The following is an 18,188-nucleotide window of genomic DNA, read 5'->3' on the forward strand; positions in this document are numbered from 1 at the left end:
CATGGCCGGTGTTGTGAGCCTTCGGTCATGGATTCAATCCCCAGAGCTGTCACATGTACTGAGTGTGATTCTGCAGCTGTGCTGTCTGCTGTCACTGGTGGAGGAAGAGATTTCCTGCCTGCTGTTGCCAGTATGTAGAAGCACCCCAACAAGGGGGTGTACCCCTCGGTGAGCACCGAAACTCAGAGATGTGTGTATGTCCCAGCCAGCATGCCTGCGAGCACCACACCTCGGCTCTCTGCGGGTGTAGGGGACAGTCTCACTGGTCACTGGCACACAGGCTGTCATGGGGCAGGCTCGTCACAGATCCTGTGAAATGATGACTTGGGTTTGGACACACTGTAATAGATAGATGTGCGTGGGCCTTGGGGCTTTGTTCAGACTTAAATAATATTTTGTCTTAACTTTTCTCAACCTATACTTTTTCATTATATGTAATGTACAAAAAAAAATTGAAGGAAAGCTGGGTTGTGTTATGATTTTCTCTTTCTACCAGGATCTGGCAACTCTCTGGGGAAAGACTGGGATATGCCAATGAAAACTTGGTCTCCATCTCTTGGACCACCTGGGCTTTTAGTTTCCCCCTGACTGTCTGAGAAACAGGCTCGGAGGCACCCTGGGGCCCACCTCCGGCCCATGGCCCTGACGGGAAGCGGTCAGCAGAGGAAGGTCAGCCGTATCCTTTCTCAGACTTGCCTCACGGTGCCGCTCCAGTGCCTTTCCCTGATTTCCACTCATCTTTGTCTCTGGGAATTATTGTCACTGTAAGAAAGAAAGAAAAGGAATACTCTCCTGCACGGCATTCCTTTCACTCAAATCACCTGTACGCTGCTGTGGGGGGCGGCGGGCTCCAGTGGTCTCAGAGGGCAGTGAGGGAGGGTGGATGCACTGGGCCTGGCAACGTCCTTCGTTGGGGAGTAACTCCACAGTGAGGGGGTCACATTAGTCTGTGCAGGGGGGACAATCTGGGTTCAATTTCTGATATCCCACATGGCCCCCCAAGCTCCATCAGGAGTGCTCCCTGACAGCAAAGCTAAGAGTAATTATTTCTCCTTATAGCTACTAATAGTCCAGAAAAGGCCTATGTGGAGAAAGAGGGCCTTCTGCTTCCTCTAGGGGAGACTGAGGCTTTCAGTGGAGAGACAGATGGAGCAGACAAGCTCCCAAAACACCTCTGTAATTTTCCTCATGGTTCAGTTACAAATCCTACTTATGTTTGTTGCTTTTTAAAGTATTTTCTGAAAAGAAGTCAGAGGCTCTTGATCTACTCAACTGTTAATACAAAGACTTTTAAGAATCGTGCTAAGTATTTCTTACAGGCAACTGCAGCCTGCTCACTACAGGTCTAGTCTTCAGCACAAGATAGGAAGCGTGCCTATGTAAGCGTTCTGATGGAAGGGGCTGTGATCACTTCTGCATGCAGGATGGCTGTCTCAGCTGGAGCAGACTCTGGAGCTAGTCATCTTGTTCCAAGGAAGGCAGTCTTCCATCAGACCCAACTCGAAACACAAGATTAAAAAATTGGATTATCACAGCTCAGGACTCTACAGAGACTTCAGTCACTGGAAGCAGAAGGCGCAGAAAAAGCCTGAGTCATGTGGGTAGAGAAGTAAGGAAACCAAATCCCCAAGGCTGGGTTTTGGGCCATGCCTGCTACAGTGATAATAATGGGAACAGAGGATTTTACACATATTCAGTCCAAATACCGACACTGCAAGGTAGGTATTATTAACCCTGTTGACAGAAAGCACACTGGGAGTTAGAAGGGTTTGATGACTTCGAATTAGAAAGCTCCTGTGAAAGGTCCTAATGGGTGTAGAGTGGGGCTGGTTGGGTTCCAAAGTCTTCCCACTAATCACGCTGTCATATCCAAGGAAGCAGCTGAACAGTCTTCCCAGGGAGAAGAGCATACTGCCTCCAGCGAGCTGAGAACTCAGCCAACGCGAGGATGACGTAGTGGGAGACACAAACTTTGGCATCAGACCTCTGGGTCTGAGTCCCCAACTTCTGTGACCAAGTCATGGCTTCTGGACAAATCCTGCATCTTCTCTGCTACTGGTTTTCTACTTAATAAAATAAAAATAACAACCAATTCAAATAGTTGTCTTAGGTGGACCTGGAGGCAGGGATGGGGGTTGTAGACAATGATGGTACTAAGGTACCTTTGTGCACTAACACCACAAGTGTCAAGAGTATTGTAAACACATAACCCACAGTATGAATAAAAGAGAAAAAGTGAATACTCACTCTATGTCAGGGTTTAGCAAAAGATAACTTGTGAGTCAGATTTAGTCCACTGCTTGTATAGATGGTTTTATTATTAATTTAAAAAATTAATTTTAAAAAGGTGACAAATGTTGGATATTCACTCAGTGTCAACAATGATTATAATTCTCTATGCCATTTAAAACCACAGGTAAGTGAAAGAAACTATGCCCTCAAATATTTCATTTAACACTGAAGACACAAAAATAAAATATCCTATAAAAAGATGTTTTTTATACCACAAGGATGTACACTTGTAAATTGAGAAATCTGTATTAAGCAGCTAAATTACATTATTTTTAACTTGTATGCAATCCATCTTGTTCAGAATATTTGGGGGGGGGGGGCTGGTAGCTTTATTTTTTAAAATTTTATTGAGGTAATGGTAATCTATTAGACTGTGTTTATTTTGGGGGCATAATAATACTATATCACACCAACCACCAGAGCACTGATATCCCTTCCACACAGCCCATGGAGCCCCTCAGCTTTTAGCCCAATGCCACAGCTGACAGAACTGTACACTGAAAACCCCATGTACCCACCACCCTGCAGGCGGCAAAGAATATTTAAAGGAAATTTTACTCTATCTGCTTTATCCCACATCTGCCCATCAATTCCTATTTTGGAAAAAAAATGTGTTTCCCTGTAAGAAAAGATAAAAATCTTGCAGTTCACTGCAACGTGGACAGAACTAGAGGGGATTGTGGTGAGCGAAGTCAGTGAGAAGGAAGAGGACAAGAACGGATGATCTCACGCATCTGTGAGGGAGATGAAATGGAACAAGGAAGTAGACGAAGTGAAGGGCAACAAGCCCTGGGCTTTGGATTACAGAACTGCAATTGCCAAACTGGGGAGGGGCAGAAGAGGTGGACTAGAGGTGACACAGGGACATTGGTGGAAGATCCTGGGCGCTCTGGTTACATCAAGACCACAAATGTCAACATTACTATAAACATGTGACCTTAATTATAACAACAATAAAAAAGACAAAAATGTACTTCCAAGCAAGGAACAGACATCTATCAGTCTGTTATTCTGAAACACTTGGTGTGTGTAGCATAAGCTGATATTAAATATTTGTTTCAGATTCTCCTGTTTGTTACTTTTTTTCTTTTTGTTTTGGGGCCACACCCAGCTGTATTCAGGGCTTACTCTTGGCTCTCAGGGATCACTCCTGGCGGTGCTCACGGACCATATATGGGGTGCTGGGGATCAAACCCAGATCAGTCACATGCAAGACACACACCCTCCCCAATGTACTGTCTCTCTTGCACTGTATTTGAAGTGGGGAAGCTGTGATGAGAGAAAAAATACCAGATTTGATAATCAGGGGACCTAGGCCAAATTCTTGCCTACATTCAGCAATTAGCTGAGCACACACGTGTGCACGCAGACACACAGCTCAGGTTTTTCAAGCATGAAAGAAGAGAGCTGATGTCCATCTCACAAGGTCACTATAAGGTTTAAAACAAAAATACCTGGAATCCACTAAAGCGTCCAGAAAATGCAGCCCAAGGGCTCGTCCTATTCTTTCCTGCTCCCCCTGATCTGAGGATGTTGCCTTCTAAACAAAAATGTTAAGGACAAAAAAAAAAAGTTAAATGAGAGATGAGGGAAAAAGGCATCTCTCTGCATAGGCCGTCCTCTCCCAATTTATCCACTCTGACTTCAGCTAATTAAACATCTGTCTCAACGGTCTCCTCGGCAAATTAGTCATCCCCACTTTGTGACACTGATTGTTGGTTGCAGCCTTCTCCCCACTTGCTACCATTCCCAGAAACTTCTAGGAGTTTACTCACCAGGCACATGGCAAGGAATGATGCAGGGTTTCCATTAACCCCCCACAGTTGCCCTTGGTGGCAGTGCTGTTCATAAAGCTGCCAGACGCGTCCTTAGCCGTGCCTTCCCCCAATAAGCCTGTTGAGGGTGACAACTTTCTGGTCTACATTTTTGATTTCTATGCTGTGACACATTTTCTCAGGGCTGTATACATAGGCCAGACTAAAAGGAATGATTTAATGGAAGATGGGTTTAAAACTAGCTTTAAGGACAATGCAAGCAAGTAACAATGTGAAGTCTCAAGTGAGGTAAATGAAAGTCTAGTAAGTGAGCAGCTAGCTGTTTCTGATGCGCCAACAATAGCTCTGCTGGTGGAACTATGCTGGCAGGGAAACGCGGGCAGGGTGTGGCCTGGTTGTGTACTTTGCTCTTTCTTTCTCTCCTTGAGGTGTACACACGTGTGTGTGCTCCCACCTTGGAAGGAGAGAGACAGGACATTGTAGTCTATGTGACAGAACACTGCTGCAGAAGTTTTCTGAAATGAGGCTTCCTCACAGTCCCTCTTCCCACTAGTATATGAATGAACATGCACAAAAGACTTCCTGAGTTCTATAATAAGGGAAATGTTGAAATAATCTAAATGACCATCAACAGACAGCTAAGTTCAATAGGAAAAATAGAAATGCAATAGTTAGACTACAATACTGAATGAAAAAAAATCAAATGCAAAAGTCATAAGGATTGTATGGCATTATTTTTTAAAAACACTGTATATGGGTACTTTCTGCATGCAGTCTGCTCTGTATTTATTGAATGTCCTCTACTTGATAGGAACTCTGCTACATGCTGGGGATACAGAAAGTGATTTCAAAAATCCACAAACCTGAGTCCTGCCCACATGAAACTTGTATTCTCTACATACGTATGTGAACTGAATGAAAAGCAAACAACAAAGAACAGCAACAACTAAATGGTTTCACACCAATGAGAGCTCCATTTTTTTTATACTCCATACTTTGAAAATGGTCATTTATTTTCCAACAAGTATTTAACTAAAAAGATAACTACCCAACACCAAGATATCTGAAGGCAGCTCTAAAATGTTTCAAGCCACCCCAGACTGTTCATTCAAGTCCTAGAAGCCAGCTTCCCCTACGCCCACCCTCTGCTCACAGAGGCCCTTCTCCTCTCCAGACCTAATTTAGGTTCAGGAACTGTTGGGCCATTTCCTGGCTTCTACAAAGACTGTAGTGTCTACAGATCAGGCCCGCCGCATCATGCACCCTGGTCAATAAATACAATCCTATTCTTTTGTTGTGGTTTTAGGTCACCATGGAGGTATTCAGATTATGCCTGGCTGTGCTCAGGGATCACCCCTGGGGGTGCTCAGGGGGAACATATGAGGTGTGAGTGACCAACTGGGGTTGGCTGAGTGCAAATCTTTTACCTTGGTCCTATCTCCAGTCCCAAATTTTGGCGCTGTGTGTGTGTGTGTGTGTGTCTCCCCCCCCCCAACCCCCCAACCCACAGCAGGGCTCAGAGTTTACCAAGCAAAGATCACTCCTGGGGGTTGGGGAGGGGAGACTCAGGGAATCACATGGGATGCTGGGGATCAAACCCAGTCAGCCGTGTGCAGGCAAGTGCCCTAGCCGCTGTGCTATCTAGCACTCTGGCCCCAAGTCATACAGAATGTTAAAGCATTCGTGCCCCTTCATAGGGCGCCCTTGGTGAATCCCTACTAAACCTCACCTGTTACAGTGAAGGAGGGCTCAGAAAGGTAAGCTCTCATCACACTTAACCAGTTTCAGAGACTGTTACCATAGTTTCTGAATCAAGATACTTCCTTCTGCCCCCATTTTTCAACACTTACAAAATGAGGATATAGTTTCAATTGTATGTTCATTTAACATTCTCTCTTTTCTTTCCTCTGAAGATCTCTGATTAAACTAATGATGCTCTAGAATTAGTCCCACGCAGGGGAAGTCTCCCAACTCCATGACCCTTGCCCGGTGTCTCCGGGGCCCGGAATTTCTCTCTTCCAGCCACGCTGCCTTTTCTACTGCTGGGTCCACAACGGTGGCTCTCCCAGATGGAGTGAGTGAATGGATTTTGTGATGGAAAAGGAACTTTTGAAAGATTAGTGACCAGCAGGAAGAGTAAATGCTGGTCAAATGTAGATTTGGCAAATGATGCATTCCACGGTTTTCTGATGTGACGGTTGCAAGAGCTCATAACACCCTTCTAAAATAATTGGTTCTCTAAAGTGGTTCCAAAAGATTTTTGCTTGACATAAATTCTCTGAATTTCCAGGCTTTCTGGATAAAATAGTTGACTGCAATGCCATCTTTAATGTGCTCTGCTCTATACTCAAGAAGATCCATCAGAAGCCACAGAGCAGCCCCGACAGGGGAGGCTCAGGTGAGATGAAACAACAAGATAAAGAGGCAGAGGGGAGGCAAGGAGGAATATTTAACCCAGAGCTTCGAGCCCGGGGCACCCCTGAGTTATAGATTTAAACATTTTAGCTGTCCTAATTTACTCGATCATTCTCCCACCGGGTCGCTGGGCATTTCTTATCCAGTTCCCATGCATGAGACGCAACAGCATGATTCTTCTCTTTCACAGCAGAAATTACTGTCTTTTTGATAAAGAACATCGAAACAGCCCTATTTACTCTTTTCTTCCTTTTTTTCTTTAAAGGCATTGCCTGCTAGAGCTTAAGGAGACCCCGCATCTGTGTTTTACTTTCACAGAACAAAGGTTGCTGGATTTTTCTGTCTTTACATAAAAGGACATTGTTCAGTCCTATAGTTAGCTTTTTGAGCTGACTTTAGCAGTTAGGAGAATGCTAACCCCCATTTCCTGCTCTTTTCCACAGGCCAGCTCAGGACAGGTGTGTGTTGCTTTAAGAAAGCTAGACATAAAACATTAAAACTGACACCAATACAGACAAACTGTGCAATTACAAAAAGAATTCCTGGCTTTATATCCAGATTCACCACAGGGTTCCTTTAAATGCTGCACTTCCCTAGTGCATTTAGATCTTAGAATCAATGAACATTTCTGTTTACAGAATTTTAAATTTGTTCTCCCATTAGGGTTCTAATAACCAACATGGTACAATAAAAAAAGAGTACAGGCTTTGAGGTCAAAAAAGTCTGAGTTCCCATTTCGATTCTGCCGTTTACTTACTGTGCAAATTCGGGCAACTTTAACCTCTCTTAGGGCTGATGAGAGGGAGGCTCAGGGAAGTGTCGACCCTTCAGAGTTGCCCCAGTTCCTTAACTCTGAGGTGCCTGCTCTGCCCTAGATTGCCACATCTAAACACCTTTCGAGTCTACACTATGAGATAGGAACAATAATCTGCATTTTAGGGTTGTTGTGTAGGTCAAATGAAACAGTGTCTGGATCTAGATCCTGTTGGAATAGTTCTTTGGGGAAGGTCGACTCCTCTCCTGACTCATAAAGACCCTTGAGGATGTTCATGGTTAAACAGGTGGGCCCCCCACCCGCCCGCTGAGACTTCTCTGATGTCTCACGCGGGGGGAAGGGGGAGAGGAATGAGGGTTTACCAACCACCAGCCCTGTGATGCTTTCCAGTTCTTTCCTTTCTACTTGTTCCTATTCCTGCATGTCCCGTTCCCTCTTGGGACCTCAGGGTATTCCACACTGATTCACTGTATCATTGTCATCCCATTGTTCATCAATTTACTTGAGCGGGCGAGAGTAACATCTCTATTGGTCCCTGCCCCGAGATTTTAGCAGCCTCTCCTTATTCGTCTTTCCCAATGATTGGAGGCTCTTTCAGGGTCAGGGGAATGAGACCTGCCATAGTTACTGGTTTTGGCATATCGAGTATGCCACGGGGAGCTTGCCGTGCGGGCAGGATACTCTAGATGGCTTGCCAGGTTCTCCGAGAGACCCATATATATTTCTCTCTATGATTTGTTGCCTACTGTTTGAATCCTATCAAACATGGTGTGGTAATTATGGAAAGTGGGTAGGAAGTGTCTTATGCTATGTTGGGACTTGGGACCTTGGGACTCTGTACCAGGCTGTTTTCACTCAGGATACCCGGGGTGTGGGGGGGATGAGAGCCCTCCCCGCCCCGAGGGACCCAGCCCCAGTAGCTGACCTCCACTACCCAATCGCTGCCATGCTCCAGGCCGCTTTCCGGATGATGGGGCTGAGCCTCACGCATGAATGAAATCCCACGGAACCCAGGTAATGCGGAACCTTGTGACCTTGGACTCAGGGCTCAACGGACCCACTGATTAGAGATCAGAGAGGATCAGATTTAAACTTTAAAACAGTGGTTTTCAATCTTTTTACATCTGTGAACTGGCAGTTGACATCTGCTGTCCGTTAAATGGTAATAACATTTTCCACAGACCAGCAGGAAATTTCTGCAGACTGGCACCGATCCTCGGACTAGAGGTTGGAAGCCACTGTCTGTAAAGGTCTTTCTGGCTGCTGTTAACGGGTGGACAGGGACCAAGAGTGGAGGCAGAAGAACTTGCCGAAGTGCTAGCTCAATAGTTCAAGTGAAGTCATGGTGGTCTGAACCCATCCAACAAAATGGAAAAGACTGAAGAGATACAGGATCTATGTTAGAGATAAAAACTGATAGGACTATGTGGGGCCGGAGTGATAGTACAGCAGGTAGAACATTTGCCTTGGATGCAACTGACCTTCCCAGTCTCCCAGATGGTCCCTGAGTACCACCAGGAGTAATTCCTTAGTGAAGAGCCAGGAGTAACTCCCGAGCATTGCCTGGTATGGACCCAACAAGCAAAGAAAAAAAAAATAGACAGGAGTATGTAACACATAAGATGTGAGGCATTAGCACAGGGAAGATTTCAAAAGTCAATTTTCCTTCCATTTTGGGGGTGGGGTTGGGTGTGCATATATGTAAAAAAATTAACTGCCAAGTAATCAGAAATGTTCATTTTATGATATGTCACGTTCTCAGGAAGGACTCACCACCTATTCTACCTGTTGCAGGGCACGTTTGGCATCTTCTTTTCCTCTCACGCCTTCTATTTGTTCCTCCTCTGAAAGGTGAGGTCCTTTTCTGTCAGGGCCTCTGATCTGATTCACCCCTCCACCAGGCATGTAACCATATGGGAGCAAGTAACAAGCCACACAGCTACAAATATATCAGTGATCAATACTAACAGTTGACATGCGTTTCAAAGAACCAACCTGAGAGTCCAACGATGTCATCATTATTAGTTGTCCCTCAGATCACAACTGGAACCCCTGTGGTCAGCATATAAGCTCTCTTGCTCCAAGCAGTACTTTGAGGAAGAATGTTTCAGAAGCCCTGAACATTCAGAGGCTCTGGACACTCTAGGGATCCTCTGGCCAGCACTGAGGTGGTCGGGACTCTCAATGAAGATGTTAAGAGAAGTTCACACCTCAAAGCTAACGTTTTTTTCTCTCAAATTCTAAGTGAAATTGTGTAAGGTAGAACTAGACATGGACGTTATGAATCTTACTAGCAATAAAAGGTGAGAACCAACTGAAAGGGATCTTGGGACTAATAACATTTATCTTTCATATTAAAAGGCAAGAATTGCTAAGAGTAAGGAAAAATGAAATATTTTGGGTTCAATCTTACAAAAATAAGCAAGAGGAGCCAGAGAGGTAGCAGAGTGGCAGGGCGCTTGGCTTGCAAGCAGCTGACCTGGGTTTAGATTGGGTATGGCCCAAAAACCAAAAGCAAGAAAAATACCTCCACTTCACAATAACAGTACAAAAATAAAGTAATGCAGAAAATTATTTTTGGTTGGTCAATCTACTTACAAGTCTTTTCTTTTGTACTCAGGAGGTCCCTATATTTTTGTGTCAGTGTTAAAAATGAAATTGGATCTGCCTCCATTTTTTAATGTGTCCCTTCACACTCAACAACTTCTTTCAGGAGGCAGGAAAGCTTAGTGGTTAAGAGCATTTTGTGTGTGGAGGAGGGTGGGGAGGAGGTGGGGGCACACAATGCATTCAGTGCTTACTCCTGTCTCTGCACTCAGGGACCACTCCTGGAGGGCTCAGACGACCATATGGGTTCTCAGGAACTGAACCCAGGTCAGCTGCATGTAAGACAAGTACCCTACTCATTGTACTATCACGCTGGTCTGAAGCACATTTATTATTATTATTTTTTTTTTCCGGGCCATACCCAGCAATATTCAGGGCTTACTCCTAACTCTTGTGCTCAGGGATCATCTGGTAGTGCTGGAATTGAATCATCAGGGATGCCAATGATTGAACCTGGGTCATCTGTGTGAAAGGCAAGTGTCCTATCAGCTGTATACTATTACTCTGCCCACCTCCCCCCAATCTACTTTGAAGCATTTTTAAACAAAAGGGAAATACCAATAAGCTCACAAGGTCAATGACTGTAAGGATGCATTTGACAAAAGGAGACCTTGAAGAATTAAGGTCTTTACTCACTAAATAACAGGTTCGTATACTTTACTGGCTAAATCAAGGGACCTAATCTTCATTATGCCAAAAAACACACCCACTCAACTGTTAAAATTAGTAAAGAGGGTTCAGCTAATTCTTCTAAAATTGGATTCTCCATTTACAATTTTCTTAAACAGTGGGGACTTTTTGCCAATGCAGGTAGATTTCAAATGTCAAGTAGGTCGGTAATAAAATGAAAAGCCAGAGAGAAACTTAGAAAGAGACATTTAAAAAATGGGCTTTAAAAAATGGGCCTTAGCAGAGAACTGACTGGAACATACTGTGAAAAGATTACTATGGTTCAGTACATGAATATTAATAGAAAAAAGCCCTGCCGTGTTCATAAATAGTTATGACTTGATGAAATAATTACAAATAATGCAGGTCAAAATTTTAGATCCATTTCAAGTGTCTATGATGATATTCTATCCATAAAAAGCAAAAATATTTTAAAACCCTAAGGGTTTCTCTTGATAATGCTGATTTACTAAACAAAGAAGAATTTTTTTTCTCAAACACCTTCTGATTTTATGCAAATAGAACTTGGGAAGCAAAAGCCTTCCCAAGAAAGAAGGGTAAGAGAGTTTTTAAATACTAGGGCAGCCATTAAGGCCACACCTTAATAATGAAATAGCTTACTACCTCAAACTACTACTATTATTATTATTATTGCTATTATTATGAGCAACAGTGTTGTATAGAAAAAATGTCAGAGAAGGTCTGTGGGCAAGCGACAGAAATTCACTGTCAGACCAATGCTGCACTTCTCAAACATTGAGTACAACTAACCTTTACTAAACACACACTGTAGAAGCCCCACTCCACATGGCACCAACTTAATCGCAAGTGCTGTTTCCTCTCTTCACTTAGGTTAAGTTAGTGTAGCAGAGAGACAAGTGTCCTGCAATCCATCAGGTGTGAGCTGCCCGGGAGGATGGCGCTCCAATCTTGCCCTCGGAATGGAGCCCAGCAGGCCCTTCCTTGCGGCAGAGTCTCTGATCTAGCACTTCCTGCCTTCAAGCTCACGACTAAATTCATGTGCCATAATGGCTAACCAAGTATTTCATAAATAACTGTGGGCTCAAGAAGACCTTTTTTGGGGTAGTAAGCATACTTACGTTTCCCTTTATGACATGATTTTCCTCTTTTCATTAATCACCCTGCAAAACAGGTCCGCTCCAGAATATAAAGTTCCAAACCACAAAATACACTTGACCTTTACCATGTTAATCTGAAATAAACATCTTTGCCAAACCAAAGATCCTTCTATTTTATGAGACCAGACTAATAAAGCAATGGAAAGAGCTTCTTATTTTAAAAAGCTTTTCGGATTAAGACAATGGCAGTAATTTATGTAAATATATCTATCTCAACTGACTTTCTTGCATGAAAAGGAATAAATAATGGAGGTCACCATTTCTTTTAGACACCAAGCTCTAACTCTTGGTCACAGATGTAGCAAGCATTGGTTGTAACGGCAGGACTGTGCACACAAAGGTGTGTCTACTCAGTGTGGGCACTGGAAATGGACCCAAATAAATAGGTCTGTAATTGGACGGAGAGGGCTGGAGACAGAGGGAGAGATAATAGTTCAGCTATAACCCCAGGTAAGTTCATAAAGGTTTCATGGTCTACAGAACCTGTGACAGCAGAATTCCTATTAAGAAGGATAAAAGAGTGAGCTCTACTTCCTCTTGAACAATTCAGAATAACGCAATCTTAGACTATAATGACCATGTTACAAAAATACACTGCTATGTTAAATAAATGAGAGAGAGAGAGAGAGAGAGAGAGAAATAATATCTGAGCGGAAGACAAATACTGATTCAATAACTTTAAATACGTGAAGCAATTTCAAAGCTATTGGATTGGCACCGGGAACCCCTGAATACCCACCTTCCCCGGGGAAGGGAGGCTATGCCTCTTCAATCATCCCCTAAATGCAAAGAGGTTTGACCCCCATGCAATGGATAAAAGTCACCCAAAAAATGAACAAAAGAGGTGTTTGGAAAAACCAGAACACTATTCATCCCGGCTAACGACTTGTTCATTATGAGTGATGATGGATAAAGACTTCTCATGCTGAGATGAAATCAAGATTTATATGCATTGTTTCCTCTCCCAACTTGTGGGAAGATCATCATCATTTAATTCTATCTCTGCGGCCAGTGATGGGCATCCAGAGAGCTGGTTATCAAACGGCGCAGTCAGCTGGCAAAAGCCGAAACGTGCAGTTGGCACATCTGGACGGAGCCGCCACAGCCGAGGGTGAACAATGACTCCTGGCAAGCATCCAAATTGCTTGCAGACGCTAGCAGGTCTCATCTACAACCGCCCCTACCAGCATCTCCCTCTCTCTCTCTTTTTTATGAGAATCAGATTTTCATTGCTCCATTCAATTGCTCTCCTCTGCCATTTTTTACAGCTCTTATCGTTCCCCTGGAATATGGCCTTGAGACAGCTCATCCGTGTCCTTCACTGTGTTATCTCTTCTAACTTTTATTAAAACTTCAGCTCTCATCTGAAGATAGCTAATTAAATCTGGAACAGATTATATGCCTCCCCTTAAAAAGAACACAAAACTATTTTCTTCCACCTAAGCAATGCTTTTTTTCCTTTCTAAAGATGAAACCCAAGGTGTTTCATAAGTCTCATTTATTTATAAAGCTCTATGACAAGGCATATAGGGTGATTTATACTGACGTTGTCTGTGGTCTGACAAATCTTTGAGCTATTTTTAAAAATAATTATTTCTCAATGCTGGTAGTATTTTTCCTCACATCCCTTAAATATCACAGCTATTATCAAAAGCTTATTTTCTGTATAAAGCTGGGTAATGAATTAGAGATTAACAGGTATTTGTACACATCAATAGATTCACCTTTAAAAAACTTCTTTGGTAAAGATGAGTTTTCCCTCTTTTATTCCATATACCAAACACTAGCAACTAAAAATTTTTTCCCATGGAAGATTATGTGAAAACTTGAAATGAAAAGCAATGCTTCAAATTTAGGATTGATTTGATTTTCAAGACAGATTTACACCAACTAATAGTTAGCTTAAGTAGCTTTGTATTAATCTATCACAAATTATTAATGATAGAGCTTCCATAACTGATAAGAACAAATTCTTCTCACATATGTCACTGACCTAGTCCCTTCCTTGGGCCCAGGGGCTGCTTAAATATCACTTTTTTTTGCTCTAGACCTGCTAACCAGATCTATAGCAATAAAATATAAAACAATTTAGCCTCTCTCTCTCTCTCTCTCACACACACACACACACACACACACACACACACACACACACACCTTCACTCTATCTCTCTTAAGTAAGAGTTAAGCAGTGTCTCCAAGATAAATTTAAATGTCGCACCTGAAATTTTCTGGGATCCTTTTCTTCGCTTCACTGCCTTTAGCAAGATTTCTTTCATGGTGACCTTTGTGTTGTCCACCTGAATAAGGGAGAATCCATGAGCAGCATTTCTGTATAAAAAAAACAAACATTAAATCATCACCAACATTCAACTAGGGGTTATGTAGTCTTTTCCATGTTTAAGAAAGTTCTAGTAAGTGTATACAGAAATGTCAAGTTCTGCGGCCAGAGAGATAGCACAGTGGGTGGGCGTTGCTCTACCTGGTTCAATCTCTAGCATCCCACATGGTCACCTGAGCACCAGGAGTACCCCCTGGGCATTGCCAGATGTGGCCCAAAATGCAAAAGGGAAAAAAAATGTCAAGCACTTAAAAGCAGCTAAATAAAACAGGTATTTGTACACATCAAGAGATTCATCTTTATAAAAATTTCTTTGGTTGCTTCTAATAATGGGAGTGGGGGTAGGGTTGGAGGTGGGATGGGGGCAGGAAGCACTCAGGCAAAAACAGTCCAGTGCAGAGTTAGCGATGGTGCTTCTTAGTTATCTTGGGCAGAACTGAACTGTTCTGTGTGGGCCACTAGTACCATCGGCTCTGAGTGCTGGTTCCCAAGTCAAATCCTACGGGAAGGACTGACAATGATACGACTGACTTGTGTCAGTAGATGTCACTGCAGGCAGATATGACAGTCCTATTAAAAGCTACTGGAGTCCTGGAAGGGGAAAAAAAACCCCCAGCATGGTGGTGTAGACATGAGAACCAGAACATTTTATTTATTTATTTATTTGGGTCACACCTGACGATGCACAGAGGTTACTCCTGGCTTTGTACTCAGGAATCACTGCTGGAAGTGCTCAGGGGATCATATGGGATGCTGGGAATTGAACCCAGGTTGGTCACATGCAAGGCAAACGCCCTATCACTCCAGCCCCCAGAGCATTTTAGAACAGGAAAAGAAAAGGCTCTTAATGGCCCAGAAGAGAAATCAATCTGTCTTATGTGGGGTCCACTCAGTTTTGATCCCCGACACCAGATGACTCCTGAGCCTGCAGGGGATAGCCCTAGAGGACCCTGAGGGTTATTCCTGGCCCTGAGGGACTACAGCAGAACCGAATTTTGATTGCTGCAGTAACCACTGACCTGCAGATCACAGTGAGGCCGCCTGAGCACTGCTTGGGAAACCTGAAAGAATACTAGGGGAAACATAAAGAAATACAAGACAAAATGTGCAGCGTACCACTTCTTGCAAACCAAACCAAACCAAACCAAACCTAGGAGTGTAGAGGAATAGACTCATGTGGGTAGGAAAAAACAAGGAAGGGAAGAGTACCCTAAAAGCAGATGCCCACCCCTGGGTGAGGGCTAGCTAGTTTACTAACACTCTTAATTGCAATAGCAGACATCACAAATACAACTCACTGTGCTTGGGCATTGGAACAAAACGGCCAGTTCCAAGCAACTCATGTAACAAATGGGACCCAAGTTTCCAACTATGGAACATGGGAATTGCCACAAGGAGCTTGGTTGCATTCCCATTTCCCCTCAAGAATCTTGAAGGGGAACGCTGCCAAAATCCGTGGCAGAACTTCATACTGACAAAGAAATCGGAAAGAAAAGCCAAGCCCCAAGCTAAGCCCTGGAAAAGCTTCCGAATGGTAGGACAGGTTAGGAAGAGGCCTTACGTCTAGGACACACCAACCAGGTGGCTGGCTTTGCACTGAGGAGGTCTGGGGCCGATATCCAAAGCAAGGACCCAATCTGTGTCCATAATACGAAGACATCGCCACTCCCAACCTCTCCGTAAAGCTTGCTGTTTAATCCTTGACATTCCATTTGTTAAAAAGCAAAGGCTGATGCTGGCCTGGCCAGCACGATCATCCATTTCAACTTGGTCAAGTCCTTGCTATCGAACAGCAGGCCTGAGAACTGTCAAGCTAATTTTCCTGAACACTCTGTTACTGAATCATGCCTGAGTCCTGGCCATTCTTTACCTCAGAAGCTGGACCCCATCCCAGAACAATCTTTAAAAGTTTATTTTACTGATCAAAGCAAAAATAAGAAATAGCTCTTAAAAAAAAACTATATTTAGGGAGCGATGCAGTAAGTGATACTTTGGCAAGAGAACTGAAATGTAAAGTGCCTAGTGCATTTATAAACTTGGGGGTATTTGCTCTGGCGCCTGGCCAGTGTGTGTTTGGAACAAATGCCAATCATCTGCGTTCAGACTTGCTTCCTCCTCAGAAGTCAGTGTGATCCATCTGGGACAATATGCTGGGCATGGGAAGAAGAAGGGTTCGCATGCTAGTGCTGGCGGAATCTCGCCGACTTCCGTCCTGGGTTTTACCTCACTCTTCCAGATGCAAGGCTGCTTCTCCATGGCTTCCGTTCTCTTCTGGTCTGCTGCTAACAGCACTATTTTAAACCAACATGTTTACCATTTTGGGCAAAGGCCGACTAAAAGCTCAAAAAGAAGTCCGATGGACTAACTTCCATAAATTAAAAGTGTTCTTTCCAAAGATTTTTTTTTCTTCTTTTTGAACAGAGGAAAATCCCTAGTCTGTATTTTTCTGTCATTTTACCAAAATGTGCCTGGGTGACAAGGTTAAAGCAAGCAGAGGAAATCCCTGGCACTTATCATCCACAGGCATTACTGATAAATTGTGTGGTGGAGGAATAAAGGATTACCTTCTGTATTTTTTCATTACACTTTTCTTTTGTTACAGAATACATAAATCCATTGTGGCACAATGTAATATGTATCACCGTGCTACACCTGCGGACGCTTCCGAGCGGCTGCCATGTCTGTGCAGTCAGGAATGATAAGTGAACCACCCGTGAATGTTAACGATAGTGATCATTCTGAGGTAACTCGGCTCTCCATCTTCCTTTACAGCCTCCGTGCTGAAGCCAGGGGAGCAAGGTTCATGAGAGGAAAATGAAAACAACAGTGCAGGGAAGGGGCGTGCGCGGCGCTCGGAATGTGCCTTCACGGGGGTGCGTATCTTCCTCTGGGGCTCCATTTCAGTAAAAACTGGCGCATTAAGAGCGGGAAGAGGTCGTGCCCACGCCACACACTTCTCCGGGCTGATGCCAGCCTCTATAGGTCAGCCTCTCCCACCACGGGAAGGCCGCTGTGGGCTGGTGTTCCAAGGCTACAGCCCTTGTGGGGCTGAGACGGTTCTACAACATAGACACCAGAGCACACGTGGGCCTCAGCACCCATCGAGGGCAACTGGTAAGTTATGCCCCTACTTACTAAAGGGGTACGGAGACCTGCTACCACAATTTCCAGCGTGGCTTCCGAACAGCCCAGCTTTTATGCATTGTTTCTTTCTATCCAGGAATTCCTTCTTCTGAGCTTTCTAAAAAGCCTATTGAAATCAATCGACTATTGTAGCAGCCATTGAGCCCAAGCCTGGGACAACAATGCAGCTTAGGGGAGAAGCTGGCTGAGGGAAGGGACGGGGTTACTCCAGTCATTGAGTTGTGGCCTCTGCTGGGTGACTGGTCTTGGGTGCACAGGTCGATGACAAATGGGCTGCAAATCCAGAGTTTCGACTCAGAAACTGCTCCTCTACCTGCTCTGCCAGTGGCCAGTTGTTTCCTGCCTGTGCAGGGGACTTCTGGAGCATGGAAGAGAGGTGGGGGTGACAGCCGGTCGCCGCTAGGTCTGGGAGAAGAAGCACCACTTCAGGGAGCTGACTGAATGTGCCGGGGGTGCTTTGCTCAGTTCCAAGTTAGGTCCTGTCAGGCCTCAGAACCACTGAAGAACGTCCGGACATGTTAAAAAGGGTTTAGTCACGCGAGGGTTTCAGCTCTGGCCCGGTGCAGAGCCATTCCGTTACCACAGGTAAGATTTTATACCAGCACTAACCTAACCCAATGAGCATTTTCTCCACTAAGGACTAAACTGGAGGTGACGGGGGTCAGAGGAGACTCGGCCCAGGCCCAGAAAGCTTAGAGTCTGTGTAGGATAGGACTGATCTAGCAGCCGTGTTGGGAGTATTCTGGAAGCTCAGGCCTGGGCTGGGAGGTCAGGACCTTCCGGTCAAACCTCGGCTAACCTCAGGGCTGCCCTGACACGTGGGGACTTCAGCTGGGCATCCATGAGGGAGGATGCCACTTCCTACAGGACTGTCAGAGGGATGCGATAGACACTGAATGCTGAGTACCTGGCACTAAGGCTGGCAAGCAGTATAAGAAATTTACAAATAGTACTTCCATTATGGCCCCCCTCACCCCAATTCATGACCCGGGTTAGCCTTTTTCCTCTGCCCTCCAGGTCAGAGATGCTGACTT

General features: G+C 44.3%; 1 protein-coding gene across 3 annotated transcripts in view; it reads right to left on the reverse strand.

Moving 5' to 3' along the window:
* LOC130042716 (target of rapamycin complex 2 subunit MAPKAP1) overlaps positions 1-18,188 on the reverse strand; it is a 262,810-nt gene that overhangs the window by 75,681 nt on the left and 168,941 nt on the right. For all 3 annotated transcript variants that reach the window (XM_056134882.1, XM_056134880.1, XM_056134881.1), the window contains exon 7: positions 13,891-14,000. In XM_056134882.1, the coding sequence (XP_055990857.1) occupies positions 13,891-14,000 (110 nt within the window). The remainder of the gene's footprint in view (positions 1-13,890; positions 14,001-18,188) is intronic.

Source organism: Sorex fumeus, unplaced genomic scaffold (assembly GCF_029834395.1).
Source record: "Sorex fumeus unplaced genomic scaffold, SorFum_2.1 ptg000109l, whole genome shotgun sequence".
In the NCBI taxonomy this organism is placed as follows: domain Eukaryota; kingdom Metazoa; phylum Chordata; class Mammalia; order Eulipotyphla; family Soricidae; genus Sorex; species Sorex fumeus.